The sequence below is a fragment of the Corvus brachyrhynchos genome, unplaced genomic scaffold, assembly GCF_000691975.1.
Source record: "Corvus brachyrhynchos isolate BGI_N302 unplaced genomic scaffold, ASM69197v1 scaffold99, whole genome shotgun sequence".
Taxonomy (NCBI): domain Eukaryota; kingdom Metazoa; phylum Chordata; class Aves; order Passeriformes; family Corvidae; genus Corvus; species Corvus brachyrhynchos.
This window is the reverse complement of record NW_008239778.1, coordinates 453,764-474,989: the sequence shown is the minus strand read 5'-3', so window position 1 is coordinate 474,989 and position 21,226 is coordinate 453,764. Positions and strand designations below refer to the sequence as shown.

Genomic DNA, 21,226 nt, shown 5'->3' with positions numbered 1-21,226 from the left:
GGAAGAGCTGGGGGGTTCAGCAAAGAAAATTCCCAAACCAGAAAGCCCTGTGGCAATAAACACCGAGCCCTGCATTTTCACTGAAGGTTATGAATAAAAGAGAATATTCCCAGCATGGGGAGTGTGTGCAAAGTGGAGCCACTTGCAAGTTACTCCTGCTGGTGGGAGTTTTGCACCTGGTAAACTCAGTGTTAACGTTGTCTTGAGGGTACAGCGGCCCAAAAGTACATCCCCATCTCCAAATGCACCACGAATTCACTCTTCTCCCCCAAACAAATGTTTAGCCGGATGCTGTAGGTCAATATTTGCCTGCCAAATTCTCAAACAGGGGGTGGTGCTGAAGGTCGCTGCCGGGAGGGGGGCTGGGCAAGAGCTGTGTGTGCCCCATGCAGAGCTGCTGGACAGGCTAAAGCAGGTGCCAGCTCCAACGTGGACACGAACAACCTCAGGTAAGGGGCAAATGAAAGGATTTGATGTAAATGAGGGCTCCTCCAATGCCCCTCCGGGAGAGGGGTGAATTTGGCAGAGGGTTAAAGGATGGGCACCACCAGGGAGGAAAGGGGTATTTAGGGTTGTATGTGGCTGCAGGATTTGGGGTGAGGGAAAGGGGAGGAATGAGATGGCCTCAAGTTAGGCTTCTGCCAGTGGGATCTCAGCCCAGCAGTTCTGGGTGAAGTAAGGACTGCTTGGAGAGCAGAAGCAGCCCCAGGAATTAAGTGTGGAAGCCATTCAGGGGGCTGGGCTTTGGCATGGAGGTTTTATGAGAAGGAGAAGGTATTTAATTTCTGTCTGAAAGGGAAAAGTGGCTGGGTGAAGCGTTGGCCAGGGAATGGGTGGGGTTTTGTCCATGACCCTGAAGCCCCACTGTCCCACACTGGAACTGGAGCACGCAGGTGGGAGAGGCGGGGTTTGCCAGCAAGGGGGGGAAGATGAGTGCTGGGAAGGGGAGGACTCCCCGGCATGGAGGTTTTATGAGAAGGAGAAGGTATTTAATTTCTGTCTGAAAGGGAAAAGTGGCTGGGGGAAGCGTTGGCCAGGGAATGGGTGGGGTTTTGTCCATGACCCTGAAGCCCCACTGTCCCACACTGGAACTGGAGCACGCAGGTGGGAGAGGCGGGGTTTGCCAGCAAGGGGGGAAGATGAGTGCTGGGAAGGGGAGGACTCCCCCTTCCAGGACATATTGCTGGGAAACTGCTGTGGTATTGCACTTCCCACCTGCAAATTCCTACCAGACAGCACTTGCTGAGCACCTGCAGGTCAGTAGCCCTTCTCCCAAGAGCCCGGCGCACCCCTGAGGATGCTGCGCCTGTATCTCAGTGGTTTCCATGGGAAAGGAGCAGAAAGGCTCTTGTCTCCTTCCAGAGGCACAGTGTGAGCAGCACTGATATGGGAAATACCATCTGCAATCCAGAGAAAGCAGGGCAGCAGGGTCAGACAGGCAGGATCCAAGCGGAGCCTGGCTGTGGCTGCAGCTCCACTGCGGGTCCCTGCTCCTCTCTGATTTCCCTGCCTTGGCACCGGACCCAGGAGCCCTGTGTTGTTTCTTTGCAGCATTGTTCATCTCCCTCTTGCTTTCCATGAGCTCCTGTGCCAACCTGTTTGGCCAGGTTGATAATTTTCTCCCTGTAGACCTGAATAGGCTGAGCTCACAGCTGGAAATAACTCCTCTCTCGGCTGGTCCTTCTCTTCCAGGAATATGGGGTTCCTCTGGGGGCTGCTCTGCCTGGCTGCTCTGCACAGCCTCCCACGGGTAAGTTGCTCCTGCAGCAAAGAGCAAGGGAAGTGTGGTGGCTCCCTGAGCCAGACCATGGGGCAAATACCACCCAGAAAAGGCCTGGAAGGCAGATAGGTGGAGGACACTGCTGGGGGGGGGTTCACCAGCAAGGTTCCTAATCTTCTACCCAGCTGAAATAGTTGTGGATATTCTTATTATTCATATTTATGTAGAAGCTTTTCTTTTGGAACTTGACCTCAACTGTATTTAGTGACCGTGACCTTCAGGAGTTAAGAGGAGGTTTTTGAAAAGCAGGTTTTTCCCCACCCCCTTTTTAAATCTGGATCCCTGTCAGAACTGAGATTGCAAAACCCCACTGCTCACTCTCAAAAGGATCCATTGTTCTGTGCCAGACTGGCCTGACCCCTTTCTAAACAAATCCAGTGTTTGCAGTGTCTCCCAGCTCCTCTTCACTTCCACCTCCGCATGTCTGACCCCACTGCCCCTCGGTCTGCACCCCAAAATCCTGCCTGTGCTGTCGCCTTGTGGGGACTGTGACAGCCAGGATTGCAGTGGGAGCAGGGAAGACAGACTCTGGAAATTCAGAGGGACCCGACTTTGTTTATTGATTTTTTTCCCCTACAGCTGGCACATGCCATTGACCAGCAGCGTCTCTTCCTGGACAAAGATGGGAAGCTGAGGGTAAGCACTGACTGGTTCCACACAAGGGAGATAAAGTTATGCTGTGGGATTTGCAGTTTTTCCTGATATAGAATGAGCCCAGGCAGTGCCAGTGCCATGAGAAAGTCCATCTTACTGCAGGCTTTACTCCCCGCTGCTGCCAGTGCTGTGCTTGTTCAGGTTGGAAGCTCCACCCTAAATAACTGAGCAGAGTATGGAGTTTAACACCAGTACTGGTGTGTGTACAGGGGCTGGCAGGTGGATGATTTAATTTCTGATTGATAAAGAAAGGTGAGGAAAACCACCAGCTGTGAGGATGACAGGGAGAAGGATCAGTAGCTGATCCAATCCATTGAGCCTGGGATGTTTCAGACCACGCAAATGTGAGGAGAGTAGTGGCAGTGCTAAAGGCTAAAGCTTAGAAGAGTGGAAAATGAGGAAATCTGGAGAGAAGACGAATGGAATAGAACAGACAGGTCAAGAAAACACAGATGCCTGGAGGAGGAATTGAGCCAGACTGGATCAGGGCTGTGACAGCAGCAGAAGGGGCTGGGCACTGTGAGGCAGGTGGGCACTGCTAAAATGTGTGAGGGGAGGAGGTGAAATCAAGGCTGAGGATGATGGATCTGTAAATGCTGAAGGGACAGGACATGTGCTGAGCATGAGTCTTGCTCTCAAGCTTTCCTGAGAGCTTTCCTGAGGAGGAACCACTGCCAGACCCTCACTGGGTCCATTTTCACAGGCTGTAAGACCTCCTCTTTCCCAAAGCCATTCCCTCAAGTCATTATCCTCAGGGTTAAAGGCAAACTGAAGCAAAACCACCACCAGAGTAGAGGAGTCTAGCTCTCTCCAGTTTTCTCAGCCTGTTTAGATGTGCAGGAAAAGCCCATGAGGGTGTCACTGTGCTGCTGCTTTCCCAGTGCTATCCTTGTTTCTCCCCAGGATGTGAAAAGTGCTGGAATGGTACAGTCGGATTCGCTGGGAGCCATCCCAACCCTGCCAAAGGGAAAGCTGGTAGAATTTACTTATGACAGCTTCCAGGAGAATGATGGAACCATGTCAGCATCCACCAGCACCCTGCCAGACACGAGGGATGACTGGAACTCAGAAGACGAAGCCGTAGCTGGGGCTGGGGGTTGTCGTGGAAAGAAATCACCTGAGGAAAAAGCCTCTTCTGAAGAGGAAGGAGAGGCTGGGGATAAAGGCTGTGAGATGACTTGGAAGAAGAGCCAGAGGCTGGCAGATGGCTTGATGAGATTCAGCATTGATCTCCTGAGAGAGGTGCAGCTGGAGTCCAACAGAACCAACGTGATCCTGTCCCCCCTCAGCATCGCCCTGGCCTTGTCTCACCTGGCACTGGGTAATTCTTAGTGGCAAAACCACCATTTCCTGCCCTTCCCCGTATCTTCTCCCAGAGGCACGAGCAACCAGTGAGCAAGATGCAAATGAAATACAGTCTCTTCCACTTATCCTTGCTCCTGCAGCTTTAATTAGGCATGATTACAATTGAAGCTGCCCTCTGAGGCTCCGTCTCTTAGATTTCTCCAGCCTCTTTTGTGAGGCACAGCGTGTTTCTAACAAGAGGCAGCCAGAGTAACGTCCCCGTTTTCCACTCCATGAGCATAAGACCTAACAGGAATTTGATTTTTAGGAGCAGCAAATCAGACAGAGAAGCATTTGCTGGAGGTGATGCACCTGGAGTCAGTGCCCTGCCTCCACCACATGCTGGGCACCCTTCGCAGGAGGCTCACAGAGTCCACCCTCAGCCTCGGGGCACGGCTGTACCTGCAGAAAGGTGAGAGGTGGCACAGGGGGGGCTGGACTGGTGTAGGATAAACCTCCCAGTCACAGAGAGTGATGGAAGCACACTGGAGACATCCATTTCCCCTATTTCCTCCTCTTGGGGAGTGTCACACCATGCTGAGCAAACCTTTCCCATCATTCTTCCCCTTTGCCAGGGTTTGAGGTGAAACAGAAGTTCCTGGAGGACTCAGAGAAATTCTATGGAGCAAAGCCCATGACCCTTTCTGGGATCAGTCAGGACGACCTCGTAGCCATAAACAATTGGGTAAAGGAGGCAACTCATGGGCAAATTCCCTCCTTCCTCCAGCAGCTCCCTGAAAACACAGTGATGCTCTTGCTCAACGCCGTCTATTTCCACGGTGAGCTCCACAGGCCTTCCTTATTTCTTCAAGAGGAAATAGAACTCCAGTTTTCTGCAAGCCCTGTAGCTGAACAGCATCTCCTCTCCTCGCTTCCTGCTAGGCAATCTGCTTGTTCTTGTGCATCTGCTGCTCCTCTTGCTTAGATTTCTTTACAGTAATGATTCCCAACTGCTTCACATGAGCTAAAAATGTTACTTGACAGCAGAGCCAGAACGCAGCAGGTGGGACCTGCAGTGTCTTTGCCTCCCGATTCAGGATCCCAGGCAGTGGCACATCCCTGCTCATCTACTCAGTGATCTTAAAGGTCTTTTCTAACCTAAATGATGAACCAGGTTGTAGCAGCTCACTGCACACCCACCACAGAGCTCAGAGGCAGCTTCTGTGGATTTCTGTCTGACTACAGCACAGTGGTCAGCCACATCTTCCTTTTTTAACTCCCTGAGGGCTGTGCACAGACCAAACACTTCCAGTGCAAATCTACAAATGTTTTACCTTGGTCTTGGAGCAGTGTTTCCCCCTAGGCAGCACAGAGGCAATACTCCCCATTTTTCAAAGCACAAACATAGTTTCTTTTATCTCCATAGCCTTCAGTAGTCTCCCACACTGAGGCGTGAGGATTAATCCATGTTCCTTTTGTTATTCCATAGTTTCTCTCTGGCTGATAAGAGTTTCCTGCTGTTAGGGCTCTTCCAGCTTTGGTGCTGACTTCTCTTTGCTGTATTTTTACTTCCCTGGTCACTACTGGCCTTGTGAGAGAGCTCAAGATAGGAGGAGTGTCAGCTCAGCAGTTTCTGGTTTTCTACCCAAATATAACTTTGTTACTTTCAAAACTTTTATTTTTACAGGGTTTTGGAGGAATAAGTTTAATGCAAGCTTCACTGGGCCAGATGTATTCCACCTTGACCATGAGTTCGTGGTCCCAGTTGAGATGATGAAAGCCCACCAGTACCCCCTAAGCTGGTTTACACTGGAGTCCCAGGATATTCAGGTAGGGATCTCTCAGGAGCACTGCAAATTTTCATTGGAATTTCCTCTTGCTGTGGTATTTTACTAACTGCAAGCATTCTCTCCAAAAAACCAAATTTTTTTTTAACAGGCATAGCATAGAAAAATTTAATAATCATTCTTTGTCCTTGCTTCCAGCAAGAATGTTGGATCTTCACTTCTAATCTCTAGGAAAAACCACAAAGAGATATTTCCACTGACTGGGAATTAATAGGATTTTAAAGCCCAGAGTTAAAGATAAATGAGGAAATATGGAAAGGAATTCCCTTGGACAATGTGCTGTTGGAGTTCTTCAGAACCCAGAGAGGGGCAAACTTGTGCATGTGGGCTTTCACTCTGCCACGTGCTCAATCTCTACCAGCCAGTGGCTAATACCAAAATCTAAAGCTGTTATTCCAACAAATTCTCCTCTGGAGAAATCAGATCCCTCCTTCTCACCAGGCTGTTCTCATCAGAGAGCAAGAGTGGCCCTGTAGACCAATTAGAAAAAGACTAAATTAAAAGCATCACTTTCTGGACTTCCCTTCCTTTTCCCTAAATTCCTCTCTGGTTGGTTTTATTTCCAGGTGGCCAAGTTTCCCTTCAAGAGTAACGTGAGTTTTGTGGTCATCGTACCAAACCGGTACACCCGGAACACCTCTCACGTGCTGGAGAACTTCCCTTACAGACAACTCTGCAGGCTTTTCCCCAGAGAGGTGCCCACCACAGTGAAGATCCCCAAAATAAAGTTGGACTACCAGCTGGAACTCAACCAGGTTCTCAGCCAAATGGGTAAGGCCTCTAGCAGGGTTTGCACAGAACAAGTGGAGCTGATCAATCTGTTCGCTGACACCAAAAGCTGCCACCCTTGTTGCTAAAGCTGTGCCTCACAGCTTGCTCCAGAACTCCAAACTCTCCCATGTCTTCTTCCTCTCCTCCTCCTTACTCCTTGCTTGCCTGGCACCAAATGTTTTGCTCCAACAGGATGATACTACAGAGCAGGCAGCGTTCACAGCTTCTCACAGTCTTTACGCGTTCTTCCTATTGTAGCCAAGACCAACCTCCCCCTGTGCATCAATCTTGGTATCTGGATTTGTCATTTAATACAGTGGCCAGGACAGAGAAAATGCAGATCACAAAACCTGCAGCTGAAATAAACCACCAGGTGCTGCCTTTCCAGATGAGAATAATTGAAGAGTTCACTTTGTTTTGTAAAGAATTGCTTGAAAAAATAATCTCTGTAAAAGTGTTTCCAGCCTAGCTAGAAAGAGTCTTCAGACTTGCTGCTGCTTTTTAAGGATGACTGCAAGTTCTTACACTGCTATTCTTAAAGAGGTGGAGTTTTTGTTTCTCTTGCCTGTCAGTTCTCCAGTCCTCCATGGTGGACAGCACATGGAGCAACAAGTCAGGGAATTGCTTTCTTCAGACAGCTTTGAGAAAACTCAGAGCTTGTAGAACCAACTTGGTCTCATTTCTCTGCAGGCCTCCAGGAGCTGTTCACGAGCCCAAATCTCCAGAAGATCACAGAGGAGCCTCTCTTTGTGTCCAGTGTCCAGCACCAGGCCACCCTGGAGCTTAAAGAAGATGGGGTGGAAGCATCTGCTGCCACCAGTGTCATGCTGTCACGCTCAGTCTCTGTCTTCAGCCTCGACAGGCCCTTTGTCTTCATCATCTTTGAGGATGAAACAGGGGTCCCACTTTTTATAGGCAGTGTCCAGAACCCCAGCCCTGACGCTGCCCCCCAGGTCCGAGAGCCACAGGACTCAAGTGAAGCCACAGATGCCAACGAGCACCGCATGCCCAAATAAGAGAGGGGCAGAGCCTGAGTGTTCTGGGACTACTGCCTGACCCTCTGGACCAGCTGAGAGAGGCCTCCTGCCCCTCTGAGGCCACAGGAGGCAATTCCTTGCTGTTTTCCTTTACAGATCCCTAGAGACCAGTCCTGGGATAGCCCATTCCAGCCCTGACAAGCTTCTCCAGGCTGGGCCTCCCCTCTGTTGAACCTGAAAACCTTGTTCTGCCTGGATTTCCCTTCCAGGGCTCTCAGTCATGGAAGGGAGACTTTCTTGTCCCCAGACTGTTATTAGAGTCTTTATTAAGATCTTATTAGAGTCCCCTGTAGCCTGGAATCATCTTTAGCATCTGGCAGCTTGGACAACAGCCAGGGATGTATTAATGTGGCTCTTCCTTCTGCAGTTCCTGGGAACATGTCTCCCTCAGTGTTCCTCTGAAAACCATCTGTGCCCACCTAGACAACGACCTCTAGAGCAACTGGACTAGAAACCAGTTGTCTTCTCTAGGATGAGTCACAGCCACTTCCAGGCATGGGCTCTTCTCAAAGATTCCCTTTTCCCACTCCTTGGCTGCTTGGATCTGATGTAGGAGGCTCTGCAGTAGGAAACCCCTCCCTTTGGATCCTTCTCTCCAGGCCTTCCTCTAGAGGCTGGGTAATGCTAGATTTTTTCAAGGCATATTTTATAAAGTGTTTTTTAGTAATTTTTATGTTGGCAGAATAATAAAGAATAACGCAGAATGTATTTGCTGAAGGTGTTGCATTGAAGGACCCAACAGAGAAAGGAAAAAGGCACAGAAATTGAGTAATTGCAAAGGTTGGGAGGAAAAAAATCTGGGCATGACAGAAGGAAAGAGAGGAGGGGCTCTGGCAAAGGATCTGCTTTTTGCTACACCTCGTCACAAGGAACAACAGGGGCTGTGAGGTGAAATGGCAAATCTGTAAAGACTCTCCAAGGACCGAGTCCAACAAGTTTTGGACATCTCCCCTGCCAAGTGTGCAGGGGATGGATGCTCTGTGGATCAGAGCTGGCTTTGTGAGATGGCAGAACTCCCTGAATTAGGGCATGAGCTCAGTGGCACAGGGTCAGGAAGGTGTTTTGCCTGTGAGCAGCAATGCAGGGACAAGCAAGGATGTACCAGCCCTTAATCCTTCTCTTGGGTAAAACCTGACAATTGCTGGGATCTGCTCAGAGGGTCAAAGGTGCTGATCTGGCATCTGTTATCTGTGATTTGTTCTTCACTGGGATACTCCTGGCTCCACAGCACAATGCTGTGGATGGCTGGGACAGCTTCCAGGGAAAGGAGGACAGATTTTGACACCTGTAGCTGGATGTCGCTGCTTTTGTTTTGACAAAAGACAATGTCCTGTTACAGCTTCCCTTTGGTCTGAGATGGGCAGAGCCCATCACACCCCCTGAGATGGGTCCTTTTTCCAGTGCAGCAGTGCCCTAAAAGCCCATGAGGCCCTGGCACAGGGTGCCCAGAGAAGCTGTGGCTGCCCCATCCCTGGAAGTGTCCAAGGCCAGGTTGGACAAGGCTTGGAGCAACGTGGGATAGTGGAAGGTGTCCCTGCCCATGGCAGGGGGGTGGAACAAGATGATCTTTAAGGTCCCTTCCAACCCAAACCATTTTCTGATTCTATCAAAAGAATCTTGTGGTCCCTCCACCCAACCAAGCCATCCTACCACTTAAAAATACGAGCCTAACTCGTAACAAAGCAACTCCTGTCCAGAGTAATTTCTGCTTCCAAACCCCCTCAGCTTCTGAGTAGAAAGGATGGTGCTCTGTTCCTGCAAAGCAGCAGTTACAGAGCCCAAGGGCCATCCTTCTGGCAGTGTTTTCCTTGCTTGGGAAGGCTGCCTTCCCTCAAAGGAAGGAGCAGAATGCTTCTGGGAGCCTCCGTCCCTGAATAGTCTGCACCATCTGCTGGCATAAGAGAAGGATTGACTCACTAACCATGAATTTCAGGGATGCAGGCGACTTTGGGGAATAAAAAGTCCTGGCTCCAACCTCCAATTATGCATTTCTTCCAGTCTAAAAGGGGAAGAATGGCCGAAGATAATGCCTACCCCTCTAACCAATGTAGTGACACAAACCCTTCAGCAAGAGGCTGTAATTACAGGGCCGTGCAATTTTAACAAGTAAACCCACAAGAATTCAGCCTTTCTTACTAGAGGGCACAGCTCTAGCCCACAGGGGACATTTTAGCTTATTTATTTATACAGATTCATTGCTAGCATTCAGAAATGCCATTCCATGCCTTAGGTAAGTCTTCTTTGGCTACTGTAACCTCCCCAAATGCCACCCTGTTGCACTGCAACCTCTGCAAAATTCGAAGCTCAACTCTTCCTTTTCACGCCTCTGCCCTCCAGCTCCTGCTTTTATAAAGTTTTTTCCCTTGTTCTCAGTTTCCTGAACAGCTTGGTTCTTATTTCCTATTTTCTGTCTTGCTGCCATCACTCCTCCCCCAAGCTATTCTTGTCAAACTATTAATTTCATCTTATTTGACAGTACAGCAGCCCTCCATGACTGCTTCGCTCAACAAATTATCAGTTACACCAACCATAAGACTCTTTTTCACTCCACTGACTTTCCAGAAGAGGCAGTTTGTAAAATGCAAAGTAATATTAATGTTTCTGCTCAGGAATTTCCACTTTGCATTGCTAAAGCTTTCATTTTGACGGAGCTGTATTCTGAAAAGACATGACTAGCACAGAGTGTCTGCTCTATCCATCTGCACCACTGGCTCAGAATATCAAATAACTCCCAGTATCTTTAATATTAGATGTATTTTTTTCCTTACCTAGAGCAAATTCATATCACCACTACTTCCACAGCAGAGCTGAACCCTGTCAGAGAGCATATTGAACCCAAATCAGAACAACAGGAAAATGTTTGTACTGATTTAACAAAACTGATTTTGTTAGATGAGTTTAATGCACCATTTCAGGGATACCCCTCACCTACAGGAATAAAGCTGGCTTTGGTCTATAATAACATTCTATGAAACTACCACTCTGATTTAAATGGGTTTAAAACCAAACCTGTATTTAAACAGATGGGTTTCCATTTGAAGATAGAGACGAGACATAAAAACTCCTCTAGTGGTCCTTCCATAAAGGGCATTTTAACACCACAAACAAGGTATGGAAAAGAGATGAAAACCACCAGAAAACATCTCCACAGCCAACACCCCCATTCCTGAGCTGAGAATGGAAGAATAACAAGTACAGTCTTTTCTCTGCACATGATTTCGCACAGAGCAAGCTGAGAAGCAGCTGAAAGCTGCTGTTGTTAGGAGGGCTCGCCTTTGAAGCACTGACTAATCACAGGGCACACCTGATCTGCTTTCCTGGCTTGCAAAACCAGCAGCTAATGCAGCTCTGAGCTCATCCTTTCCCCTTTACTGAGAGACTGGACCAGCTCAGTGCTCACACAGGAGGAGCTCCTCGTTACCTGCTGGCAGAGAGCCCAAAGAGATGTCCCAGACTGGGGGCTCTGACATCACTGCCTTTCCAGCACTTCCAAACAGAAAAACAGCTGGGTCAGGTTATCTGCATGCCCAGTTAGCCCAGTATCCTGGCTCTTCCAGTAACCAGTAACAAATGGCTGGAGGGGAAAAAAAAGAATGACATGGGACAAGGAAAACCCACTGTTCTCTGCCTGTATTGCCCAGCTGGCCATTGGTAGCCTTCAGGGGACCTTTCTTCCACTAATTTGGTTTGGTTTGGGTTTTTTACCCTCAAATATATTTATCTTTCATCTTCTGCATTATCTAGTTATAACGAGTTTTACAATTTAATACTTGGTAAAAAATACGCTCCCTTGATTTGAATGTGCACAGGTGGGTGCTCCCCTTGAGCCTTCTATGGAAAGTAATAATGGAACTTCTCTGTCCCTTTCCTTTCTCTATATAATTGATCATTCTGAAAGCTTCTACAAATTTCTCTTAATTCATCTTCTTTTTTAACAAGTCCTTGGCTTTTTAGCCTCTTTTCAGCCAAAACTTTAAGCCAGTTAATGATTTCTTGTTAACTAGTAACCATCACTGGATACAAGCAGTTCCCAGCATCTCAACTGCCTCAAACAACAGAAGCCTGTTTCCACTTTGTAAGTCTCTCCATTAAATCTTGGACATAAATCCATAAATCCATTAAACACTGCTGCATTAACCATACCTCTGAGACAGAAGGAATTCCCTGATGTGACCTATGGCAGAACTGCTGGGATAAAAGACTTGCTCCAACACAGCAGGGAGTGTTTGCATTTGCAACCTGGGCTTTACCCACCAGGCTGCCCTTAGCGCAGGGATTTGTTTTGGGGGGAAAAAAAGGGTTGAAAAATTAGTGCAATTCAGGGCGAGGGTGGCAGCAGCAGAAAATGGGAGCAGAGCACTTTAAGAGAGCCCTGGGAAGCTGTAACTTGAAGCCTGCTGAAGGCTGGGCTGGGGGAAGCAGCAAAAAGCAGATGTGGCTGCACCAAACCCGCACTGTCCTCGACTCGCACCCGCTGGGAGCCCCTGACAGCAGCGGCCGAGAGGAGCCCCAGGTAAGGGACAGCTCAGAGACAGCTCACCTGTGCCACTGCCAGCGGCCAGGGGAGCACAGGGCAGAGGCTGAGGCTGGGCAGCTCTCAGAGGACCTGGGAAATGGGAAGAATGGTCCTTCTGCAGGTGGGATTCCCACCAAGAGACCTCCCCAAGGATCGGGAGCCACCAGTGCCAGCTTTGCCCTCCGAGGCTGAGCTGTGCTTGGGAACTGGGGTGGGGTTTCCTGCCTTTCAAGCATCTGCCTTGCAGCTGGGAGCACGCTTTTTGTCTGTGATGGTAACAAGGTTGGTGAGAGTCAGATCCTCTGGAGCTGGTGGTTGCAGGATGCTCCAGGAGCTGGTGCTGTGGAACAAGCAGAGCGAGCAGTTTGAACTCATGGGTCTTGTTTCACAGCACCTCTAAAGTCAGAGGTGTTTATAAATGATGTGAGAGACTTGTACCATTGCAGGTGGAAAGTAAAATATTTCCTTTGCACCTGCAGGCCTTCACAAATCGACAACTCCCAGACACAAAGTTCCTTCTCAGCTCATTTCTCAAGGTTTTCTTCCTGTACCTTTTGACTGTAACATCACACGCTGCTGCTGCTCCTTCTCTTCTCCTGCAAGGCAGCCACAGATTTTAATATCATGCCTGAAACCATCCCACCTCTGATCCAACCAAATTCTTTTCTCTGCGTTTCTGGCCGTGTGCTAAGAGAAATACAAATAGAATCCAGATGTTCAGGCCAATTCAAACGCAAAAGGCTTTGTCTTTTTAGAATGGAAATTGCTTTTTGGCAAAGTCTGAGAAATATGAAGCTGGTGACAGTACTGGCAAAAACAATACAATCTGCAAAACCAATCTCCGCTCCCATGCTCCCAGGAGCTCAGTGTAGCTGGAAGCAGAGGTTGTGTTGAGATTATTTTCTTTTTCTGCAGAGAAAAGGTTATGCTCCACGGAAAACCTTCATCTCTAAGCTAGACTGGGCCAAACCTCTTCCTCTCAGCATGCAAGAGTGCAGCTTGGTACAGGCATCCTCACAGAGCCCTCGTTAAGGCCTGTTTAACTTAGACTCATGCAGGGCTTCTGTCACCTCTCTTCCAGCATGGTGCCTGTTCATTGTAAAAGTCTGGAATGATAGGAGCAATCCCAACATCATATCCACTGCTACACCACCAGATAGTAAATCCTCTTGATCCCCATCTTCTGCACCAGAAACCTCACCTACTCTGCAGCTGGGACAGCAGCAGGATGCAAGTGCACAGGGGAAAGCGGGTACCACTTCTGTGTTACACTGGCTGAACACAGATGAAAGCCTTAAACCTCTACTGTGATGCCTTTTTCTCCAAAGGAGAGCTGTCTCCAGAAGAAAAGGCAGGAAAGGGAATCAGCAAACTGCCTTTCACTCTGCCTGAACAGGGTCTGGAACTGGGGTTGTTGTCGCCACGTGTATTTCTAGCAGCAGGCGTGTTTCCTTTGAGCTGAAGTTAATCTGAAACACATGTTCTTCCTCTGCTTTCTCTAGTTGTCTGGATGACGGGGGTTAGTTAAATACAACCCTCTTCCTTTAATTTCTGGGAATCTATCTAAACATTGCTTCAGACCAGCCTCAGTGGCGTCTGTTCTCGGGGGCGGGACACTGCAGTAGCTCTGGTTTACCCACAGCAAAGCCCTGGGTTACTCACTGCCCTCTGGACCAGACAGATCTGTCTGGAAGGGCCACTCATCCCAGTCCTGGAGTGATGAAAAGTGGATTCCACAGAAGGAACGGCTTTGGGGAGTTTGGTGCTTTTCTCCCCCTACATTAAAAATGTTGAATAAGCCAAGCTCTGCCTTTCACTTCTCTAGGTCTGGCCCTGCACTAGGTATTTACTCCCAGCCCCTTTTCTTATTGTCTTTTAAGAAAGTTCTTCTATTTTACTTCATCAAATTGCAAATAAGAAGCAAAGGATGGACACAGGTAGACACAAGGAACAGCAAACTACTGCCTGAGGCAGGTAACTTGTATAACACAGCAGTAACCAGTCAGTGTTGCTTTCTGCCCCATTCAACAGTATGGATTTGGTACCTTTTTTTATAAATGAAGTCTTGAATTTTTTCAAAGCCTAAGACTCAGAAGTAATGATTTGTGCTTTTCTGGACCTTGGCACTTGGTAACTGCCAGCATCAGTGTGGTTTGGGCCACACACATCTGCTTTTGTGCTCAGGCACACCCACACCGTGTGCTTGCCCAATTTTGAAGTCACTGAGGCCAGTTTGGCTGAATTCTTCCAACTAGAGAAGGCTGAGATCAGGTGTGTGTTTCACAACTGGCAGGACAAGCAGCAGCATCTGTCACTGCAGCTCCTGTCACAACCAGGTAAGTGAATAGCTGTGGTAGAGATGTATTTACCTGGTTGCTCAAACTCTCCCTGTCACATTCTTACTTTGTAGGTCCAGGCATGCAGATTCCAGTGGTTCTCCTTTTCCTGGGCCTCTTAACTGTCCCAAGCAGAACCCAGAACTCAGCTACTGAGCAGGTGAGTAGGAGACAAGATGCAGAGAGCAAGGGGGAGAGGTGTGGAGCAGGTAATTTAATTTTAGAGATCCTTACTGAAGGATTAAGCACTACCCTCCTAAATTACTAGGATTTTATTTAGCAACATAATGAGACTAACTCCTGCATTACCTAGATAAAACCACAGTAGTTACATCAGAGGATGACCATGAGGCAGAATTTCAAACCCAGTGCTGTCTTTGGCCTTAAAGTAACTGTTCCTACACTCTCTACAAGATGAAGCCAATATTTCTGTAGGTCATAGAAGAAATCTGCAGTGTTTATCACACCTGCAAGTCTAACCAAAACACTCCCTGTACCTGCCAGAACTCTGCCACAGCTGATGGAGCCAATGCTGGCGAGGAAGAGGAAGATCCATTCTACAAGAGCCCTGTGAACAAGCTGGCAGCTGCAGTCTCCAACTTTGGCTACGACCTGTACCGCCAGCAGTCCAGCCGGACAGCCACCGCCAACGTGCTGCTGTCTCCCTTCAGCCTGGCTACTGCACTTTCTGGTCTCTCACTTGGTGAGTTCTTTGCCCCATTTCCACACTCACCCTTTGGCTTGACAGCCCTTCCCTCATGTTTTCCTGGTCGTTGGCAGGGGCTGGAGAACGAACTGAAAATGTGATTTCTCGCGCCCTCTTCTACGATCTCCTCAACAAAGCTGAGGTCCACGACACCTACAAGGACCTCCTGAGCAGTGTGGCTGGGCCAGAGAAGAGCATGAAAAGTGCCTCCCGGATCATCTTGGAGAAAAGTAAAAGTCCTTCTTCCCCTCCATGAAATTTTACCTAAATAACTGTCAGCAGTAGTTATTTTGGTGTGTATTTATATAAAACCACACTGAGTAACACAGCACCAACAGCTCTGGCTCTGACATCCAAGCCAGGATGCAGACAGGGCATGGAATGCTCTTGCTGCTCCAGAAAAAAGCCTGGAAAGTTTGTGTGCACTTAAATAAAAGCCCAGACATGCACACAAAGACATTGGTGACAGAACAGTTAACTCACAGAAGACCTAAAAGAAACTTGCTGAGAATTTTGCCTTCACTCCAGGCTGTCTGGCAGGTGTTGCTGGCTTCCAGGAACCACAGATCACATTTTCTATTTGTGATAACACTCAGCCATATTCCTTTGTTTAATTCCTTGCAGAGCTATTTGAAATGTCTGCTTCTGGCATGCAATAAACATCTGCTGAGAATGCTAAGAGCTATCTCTTGGAACCTGCTGGTTCCAAGAATCCAATAGGTTGAGTAAACTGTACTCATAAAGCAGGCTGGGGAAAGAAGAAAGGCTGATGTAGGAATGGCTGTGTCCAAGCCTTGAGTTCTTATCTCCCTTTTTCAGTTTTCAGAAGAGAGTTATCCCATGCTCCAGCATGGGTGGCTGTAGGATTTGGATCAGTTTCCTTAATGTGCTTTCAGATATTCCTCTTCAAAGCACATTTCTGTAGACAAACAGCCACAGATATTTTATGAGAGGCCTGCTGCTGGGCTTTGGATTGCAACGTGCTGCCTTGAGATTGTTTTGATAAGGGAGCTAAGCTGCAGGATCCATGTTTTTATTCCCCAGGACTCAGGGCAAGGCCTGGGTTTCACAGCCAGCTCGAGAAGTCCTACAAGATGCGACCGAGGGCACTGAGTGGTAACACCCAGTTAGACCTCCAAGAAATCAACAGCTGGGTCCGACAGCAGACTAAGGGAAGGATTATGAGGTTCATGAAGGACATGCCCACAGATGTCAGCATTCTCCTTGCTGGGGCTGCTTTCTTCAAGGGTAAGAATGTTGTGTGCTTGGATACAGAAAAAGTCCATTAAGCATGTGTTAGAGGAGATGTGAAGGAATGCTCTCACTTCCAATAAAGCAAACAGACTGTCAAAGAGACAGAGAGTGTGAGAAGAAAGTGTTTGAGAATGTTTAGTAAAGAAGTAAAAAAAAAAGCACACTACCTGAACAAAAATAGTCCTGAGGGACGAATTATTACTCTTGGGAAGCTGAATCTTGACCTGTTTGCAGTAAGAACCAGAAAAGAAACTTTAAACTCAAAAAACTCCATTCAGAGACAGGATATTACCATTTAGGGAAGGCACAGCTTAGAGTGTTCTGAGCCTTTTTACCACTGCAGAAGGAACAGTTTGATACTAGAGAGCTGTTCTTAAACATGCTGTAAGCCAGTGTCCTGGAGAATTATTGCTTGGAGACAAGGAGCAAAATAAAGGGTGGGGAGAGAAGCACTTTATATGCATCGACACAACTGTTACCCTTCAAAATAGTTTTGTAATCGCATAAGTAGACATCAACTTCCCAATAGCAACTCCACCCATACACTGGCTTGCTTATTTATTTGCCATTTAGCCAATTCTCAGATGAAAAGGAGGGGCCAAGGATGGCAGTAAATCAGTAGCTCCAATCAGTCTATTTCTATCCCTGTTATGCCTCAACTCTTAAAGCACAAGTGCTGTATATTAAAGCACAAGATCATTCAGCCACGGGCAGGAGCCTGGTTTCATATGCTATTATTCCAGAAAATCCTCCATTTTCTCTCTTGAAAAACAGGGACATGGAAAACCAAGTTTGACACCAAGAAGACTGCCCTGAAGGACTTCCACCTGGACGAGGACAGAACTGTGAAGGTGTCCATGATGTCAGACCCCAAAGCCATCCTGAGATATGGTTTTGACTCAGAACTCAACTGCAAGGTCAGAGAGCAAATATTGCCCAAGATCTCCTAAACCTACTGAGGAGCATGTTCAGCTACACCTACCTGTTAACCCAATCCAGCCTTGCTCCTCCCATCAGCTACTTTTGCAATCCCTATTTTGAAAGGCAGTGTGTTGATTCTTAGGATATCCTGCTCCTACACTGGCTATGTCACAAGCAACCCAAAATTTAAATTATGCCCAGGTCCTACCAGCCTGTATTGCTTGACTTAAAGTTGGGCAAGAAGGGCAGGGCACACCTCTCAAAACTCTTCCATCTCTACCTCTTTCAACCAAGCTTTCCCTGGAGCACGAGCTCAAAGGTGTTTCAGTGAGAATTCCCCAAAGCAAAGCTGCAGGATTTAACAGGTGAGAGAGCACTTCCATAGCAGGAAGAGTGCAGGAAGGATGGATGAAAGCCTAGGGAAAAAGCCAGAAGTGTCAGGAAGCATCATGTCAGATAAAAGCAAACAGGGAAAAAGATCAAATGTTAACTGAAAAGGTTGATATTCCAGCCTGAGAGTCAGGCCTCGGCCTGGTACAGGATGGGTAAAACTGTTTCTTATTGATGTCACTCTCTAATCTCCCTCTTATTTCTGGCCTTGCAGATTGCCCAGCTGCCCCTGACAGAGGGGATCAGTGCCATGTTCTTCCTGCCCACAAAGGTGACCCAGAACATGACTCTGATTGAGGAAAGTCTCACCTCAGAGTTTGTGCACGATGTGGACAAGGAGCTGAAGACGGTCCACGCTGTGCTAAGCCTGCCCAAACTAAAGCTGAACTACGAAGAGGCACTTGGCAGCACACTAAAGGAGACAAGTATGTACATCACACCCCCTTTGCAGGCTGCCAGGGCTCAAAGCAGTGGTCAAGTTGCTTCCTGCTCTCAGAATAGGAAGCTGGTGGGTTGTTAGTTATGGTTGTGGAGATTTCACCAGCAACCAAATCACCTTCATCCAGGACTTCTCAGCTTTTTATCACATCCCTCCACCAAGCTCATACAATGCTGCTGAGATTGAGGGTGAAGCTCAGTACAAGCAGATGGAAGCTGCTTTTCCCTGTTCCCCCAGGCTCCCTGCCCTCCTGGATCACAGCATTAGCAGTGCTGCTCCCCCTTCTGCAACCCATGCCTTCAGTTAACGCAACTTTCTCTCTTTTCTCCAGGGCTCCAATCACTTTTCACATCACCTGACTTCTCCAAGATTTCTGCCAAACCTCTGAGATTATCTCATGTGCAACACAAGGCAATGCTGGAGCTTAGTGAGGATGGGGAAAGATCCACACCAAACCTCGAGGCCAATGCTGCTCGTCTGACCTTCCCCATAGAATACCACGTGGACAAACCTTTCCTTCTTGTACTGAGGGATGATACCACTGGAACCCTCCTCTTCATTGGCAAGATCCTGGATCCCAGGGGTGTTTAGATCCCTGCACAATAATCTGCAATGGTAGGGCCCAAATGGAAAGGGTGATATTGGGAGGGATATTGGCTCCCTGCTCTGCTGCACAAAGACACAACTTGCAAATCTTACGCCTTCATGCTGCAATAAAAGAGCTTTTGCTATTAATCTCAGCGAGCCCAAGTATTCTCCCTTGAAAGGTTGTCTGCCTACATCCTGTGCCTTCACTCCCAATTTCCCCAGAGGAGGAATGCAGTTCTGTGTGCTGAAAGCAAGCATTATCTGGTGTATGCTGCATTGTCCCCCATCCTGTTTTCCAGCCTTACACCAGTTGTTGAAACTGAATCCCTCATCACTGACAGACCTGTGCTGGAGCCCTCCAAGTTCTGAAGTGGCCTCTTTTATAGATTGTAAGTTTGCACTTCCCAGGCTGTTGCCTCACCCCTTTCAACCATTTCCATTTGACACTGGCAAGCAGGAAAGTGCCTCACAGTATCAAAAATAGAAGGCAGCGTGCTCTGGATGACTGTACGTTCATAATGCTCAGGGTACCACACAGGGGAGAGTCACATCTCACACAAAAGCAACTCAAACATTTGCTTCCAACCCACACACAGAACTTACACAACAGCCTCTGTTCCCACCATACCACACACAGACCTCTCACGTTAGAATTGGTCATTTTATTTACAACAGGCTCACTAAAGAGCATTTCAAAACTTCATTCAAGTTGCTGTTACACATGATTTTCCAGCTTGTACTACATGACTACCTTACCACATGACACTTAGCTTTGATGAAAGATCACATTGCAGCTTCCTTTGACAGGGAAATTAAGTCCTCTGAAGGATGTTTCTGGGAAGCTCTGACAGACAGGCCTTCATCTCTTGTAGCTCCTGGATCTGAGCACTCTGAGGACCGAAGTGCACTGACAAAATCCCCTCTGCTCTTTGAATCGTGCTCAGAGCTTCAGAAACTGCAAATCTGAAATAGGAAGATAATAAGAACAGAGCATGCAAAATACTTAATTCAGCTTCTTGACTTACACAACCTTTAAGCCCTCCCTAACAAAAACGTAAACCTGGTCATGGCTACAGATTCCACTCTCCCCTGCCTTCCAGCAGCAGGAAAATTGTGTCTGCTTCAGCTGCAAAGGGAGGATGAAGGGGAGGGAAAGGTGAGGAGATACACAAAACCTGAAAACATTATCTTTGAGTATATCACTACTTCATCGCTGCAGCTCCTGCTAAAATTAATTTGGTTAAAGGGAATTGTTGTGAGGAGATTTTCAGAAGCAGTCAGGGGATATCCTTGCCAATAAAGCAAGAGGATTTCATTCCCTCCTTTGAGAAGATGTCAGCAACGTTATACAACTGAGGTATAAACACCAAGGGTGATGAGTTGACAGAATAAAACAATTGGACAGGGAATAAATTGAGCCAGGGAGAAGAAAAAGACAGGCACAAAGCAGAGAAACAGATTCCAAAGAGAGTACCTGTGCCAGGCATCCTGTGTCCTGTGAAACACCCTCAAGGTGCCAAGGGCCACCTGCCTTGATATTGTGTCAGACACACAGGAGTGGTGCAGGGCAGGGACAGAGGATGAAACCAAACTCACCCATTGAAGAGGACTTGTGCCAGCTTGAAAAGTTCATGGCCTGTTTCTACACTTGATGGCCCATGGTGCATTTCCACAATCTCAATACTCTTCTTCAGGTGTCTGGCTGCTTCCTGCCACTTCCCTGATGGAAAACAAAACAAAACAATGAGAAATGAACAAATACTTCCTAGAGCTACTGCCACCCAAAGAATCTGACAGAATTATTCCAAATGTGATGCACTCTGTCCACAGAACCAGGACAGGGAATCTAAAAGAGCATGAGAGCACAGTATCGTTCACTGGCTGCTGGGAACACAGGTTTGGTCTTTCTGAGAGCCCTGCTGACAAAACTAGGGAAAAAAATGAAAGGGCCAGTCCAAGAAAACACTAATCATGTTAAATTCAAAGTTCAGGAAACGTGGGATAGTGAGAGGACAATGCCATACCAAGAGTAGCATAGACCTGTGCCAGATGATCCTCCATCTCTCCCATCAGCAAATGCTCTGGAGACAAGAAGTTTCCAGCATCCATCTGACACTTCAGGAGCATTTTGATAGCCTGATCTATATAAAAAAAAAGGTTATAAAATTCACCCTGTCTCCAGTTTTCCATGGTCCATGAAATAAAATCAATCCAACCTCATCTTTGCGTGTTACACAGCTGACTGGGATTTGGTTAGGATTCAATGCTGACTTCATCTGCACCTCTCCTTATTCTACCCCAGGGCTGAGGTTGACCCAACTCCCTCCAGGAAAACAAGACCTGGAAATGTCCAACTCTAACGTTTCCCTGATTTCTTTTTATTTAATTACTTTACTATGGAACAATATGTGACTTAGATTAACACCCTGATTAGGGGGTATAAAACAATCTAAAGCTGAAGTCCCCAGGGACACCAGGCCACATGTCACAGAACCCCAACGGCGTGAGCAACAGTGCCATCTCATGGCTCCTGTCCCGACCTGGGCTCCTCAGCTCCTGACCTCAGGGCACAAAGCTGAGCCTTACCAGCCTTCCCGACTCTCAGCAGGTCTAAAGCTTTCTTGATTTGTTGCTGAAGGTCCTGCAAACGGCAAGACAGGTTCTCTCTGCTGGCTGAAGTTGCACAAGCTTCGTTTGAACAAC

General features: G+C 47.6%; 3 protein-coding genes across 4 annotated transcripts in view; 2 read left to right on the top strand and 1 right to left on the bottom strand.

Moving 5' to 3' along the window:
- The first annotated feature begins 344 nt into the window (after positions 1 to 344).
- SERPINF2 (serpin family F member 2) lies at positions 345 to 8,081 on the top strand. 2 transcript variants are annotated; one of them, XM_017742989.1, is made up of 9 exons: positions 345 to 449; positions 1,693 to 1,750; positions 2,360 to 2,416; positions 3,338 to 3,755; positions 4,047 to 4,190; positions 4,354 to 4,557; positions 5,406 to 5,548; positions 6,132 to 6,336; positions 7,027 to 8,081. In XM_017742989.1, exons 2-9 carry the CDS (start codon positions 1,697 to 1,699, stop codon positions 7,350 to 7,352), a joined length of 1,551 nt encoding a protein of 516 aa, XP_017598478.1. In that variant the 5' UTR covers positions 345 to 449; positions 1,693 to 1,696; the 3' UTR covers positions 7,353 to 8,081. The 2 variants fall into 2 exon arrangements, with proteins under 2 accessions (XP_017598478.1, XP_008638552.1); XM_008640330.2 differs by lacking the exon at positions 345 to 449 and adding an exon at positions 1,148 to 1,256.
- A 3,699-nt stretch (positions 8,082 to 11,780) lies between these two features.
- SERPINF1 (serpin family F member 1) lies at positions 11,781 to 18,675 on the top strand. Its single transcript, XM_008640329.2, has 8 exons — positions 11,781 to 11,886; positions 14,300 to 14,385; positions 14,730 to 14,928; positions 15,006 to 15,161; positions 15,976 to 16,179; positions 16,960 to 17,102; positions 17,711 to 17,921; positions 18,267 to 18,675. Exons 2-8 carry the CDS (start codon positions 14,308 to 14,310, stop codon positions 18,524 to 18,526), a joined length of 1,251 nt encoding a protein of 416 aa, XP_008638551.1. The 5' UTR covers positions 11,781 to 11,886; positions 14,300 to 14,307; the 3' UTR covers positions 18,527 to 18,675.
- Positions 18,676 to 19,165: 490 nt separating this feature from the next.
- The window catches only part of SMYD4 (SET and MYND domain containing 4), a gene marked incomplete at its 5' end in the record, with an annotated part of 5,714 nt that continues 3,653 nt past the window's right edge, over positions 19,166 to 21,226 (bottom strand). The window contains 4 exon segments of the mRNA XM_017742953.1: positions 19,166 to 19,486; positions 20,120 to 20,243; positions 20,548 to 20,664; positions 21,110 to 21,226. Coding sequence (XP_017598442.1) covers positions 19,336 to 19,486; positions 20,120 to 20,243; positions 20,548 to 20,664; positions 21,110 to 21,226 — 509 coding nt within the window.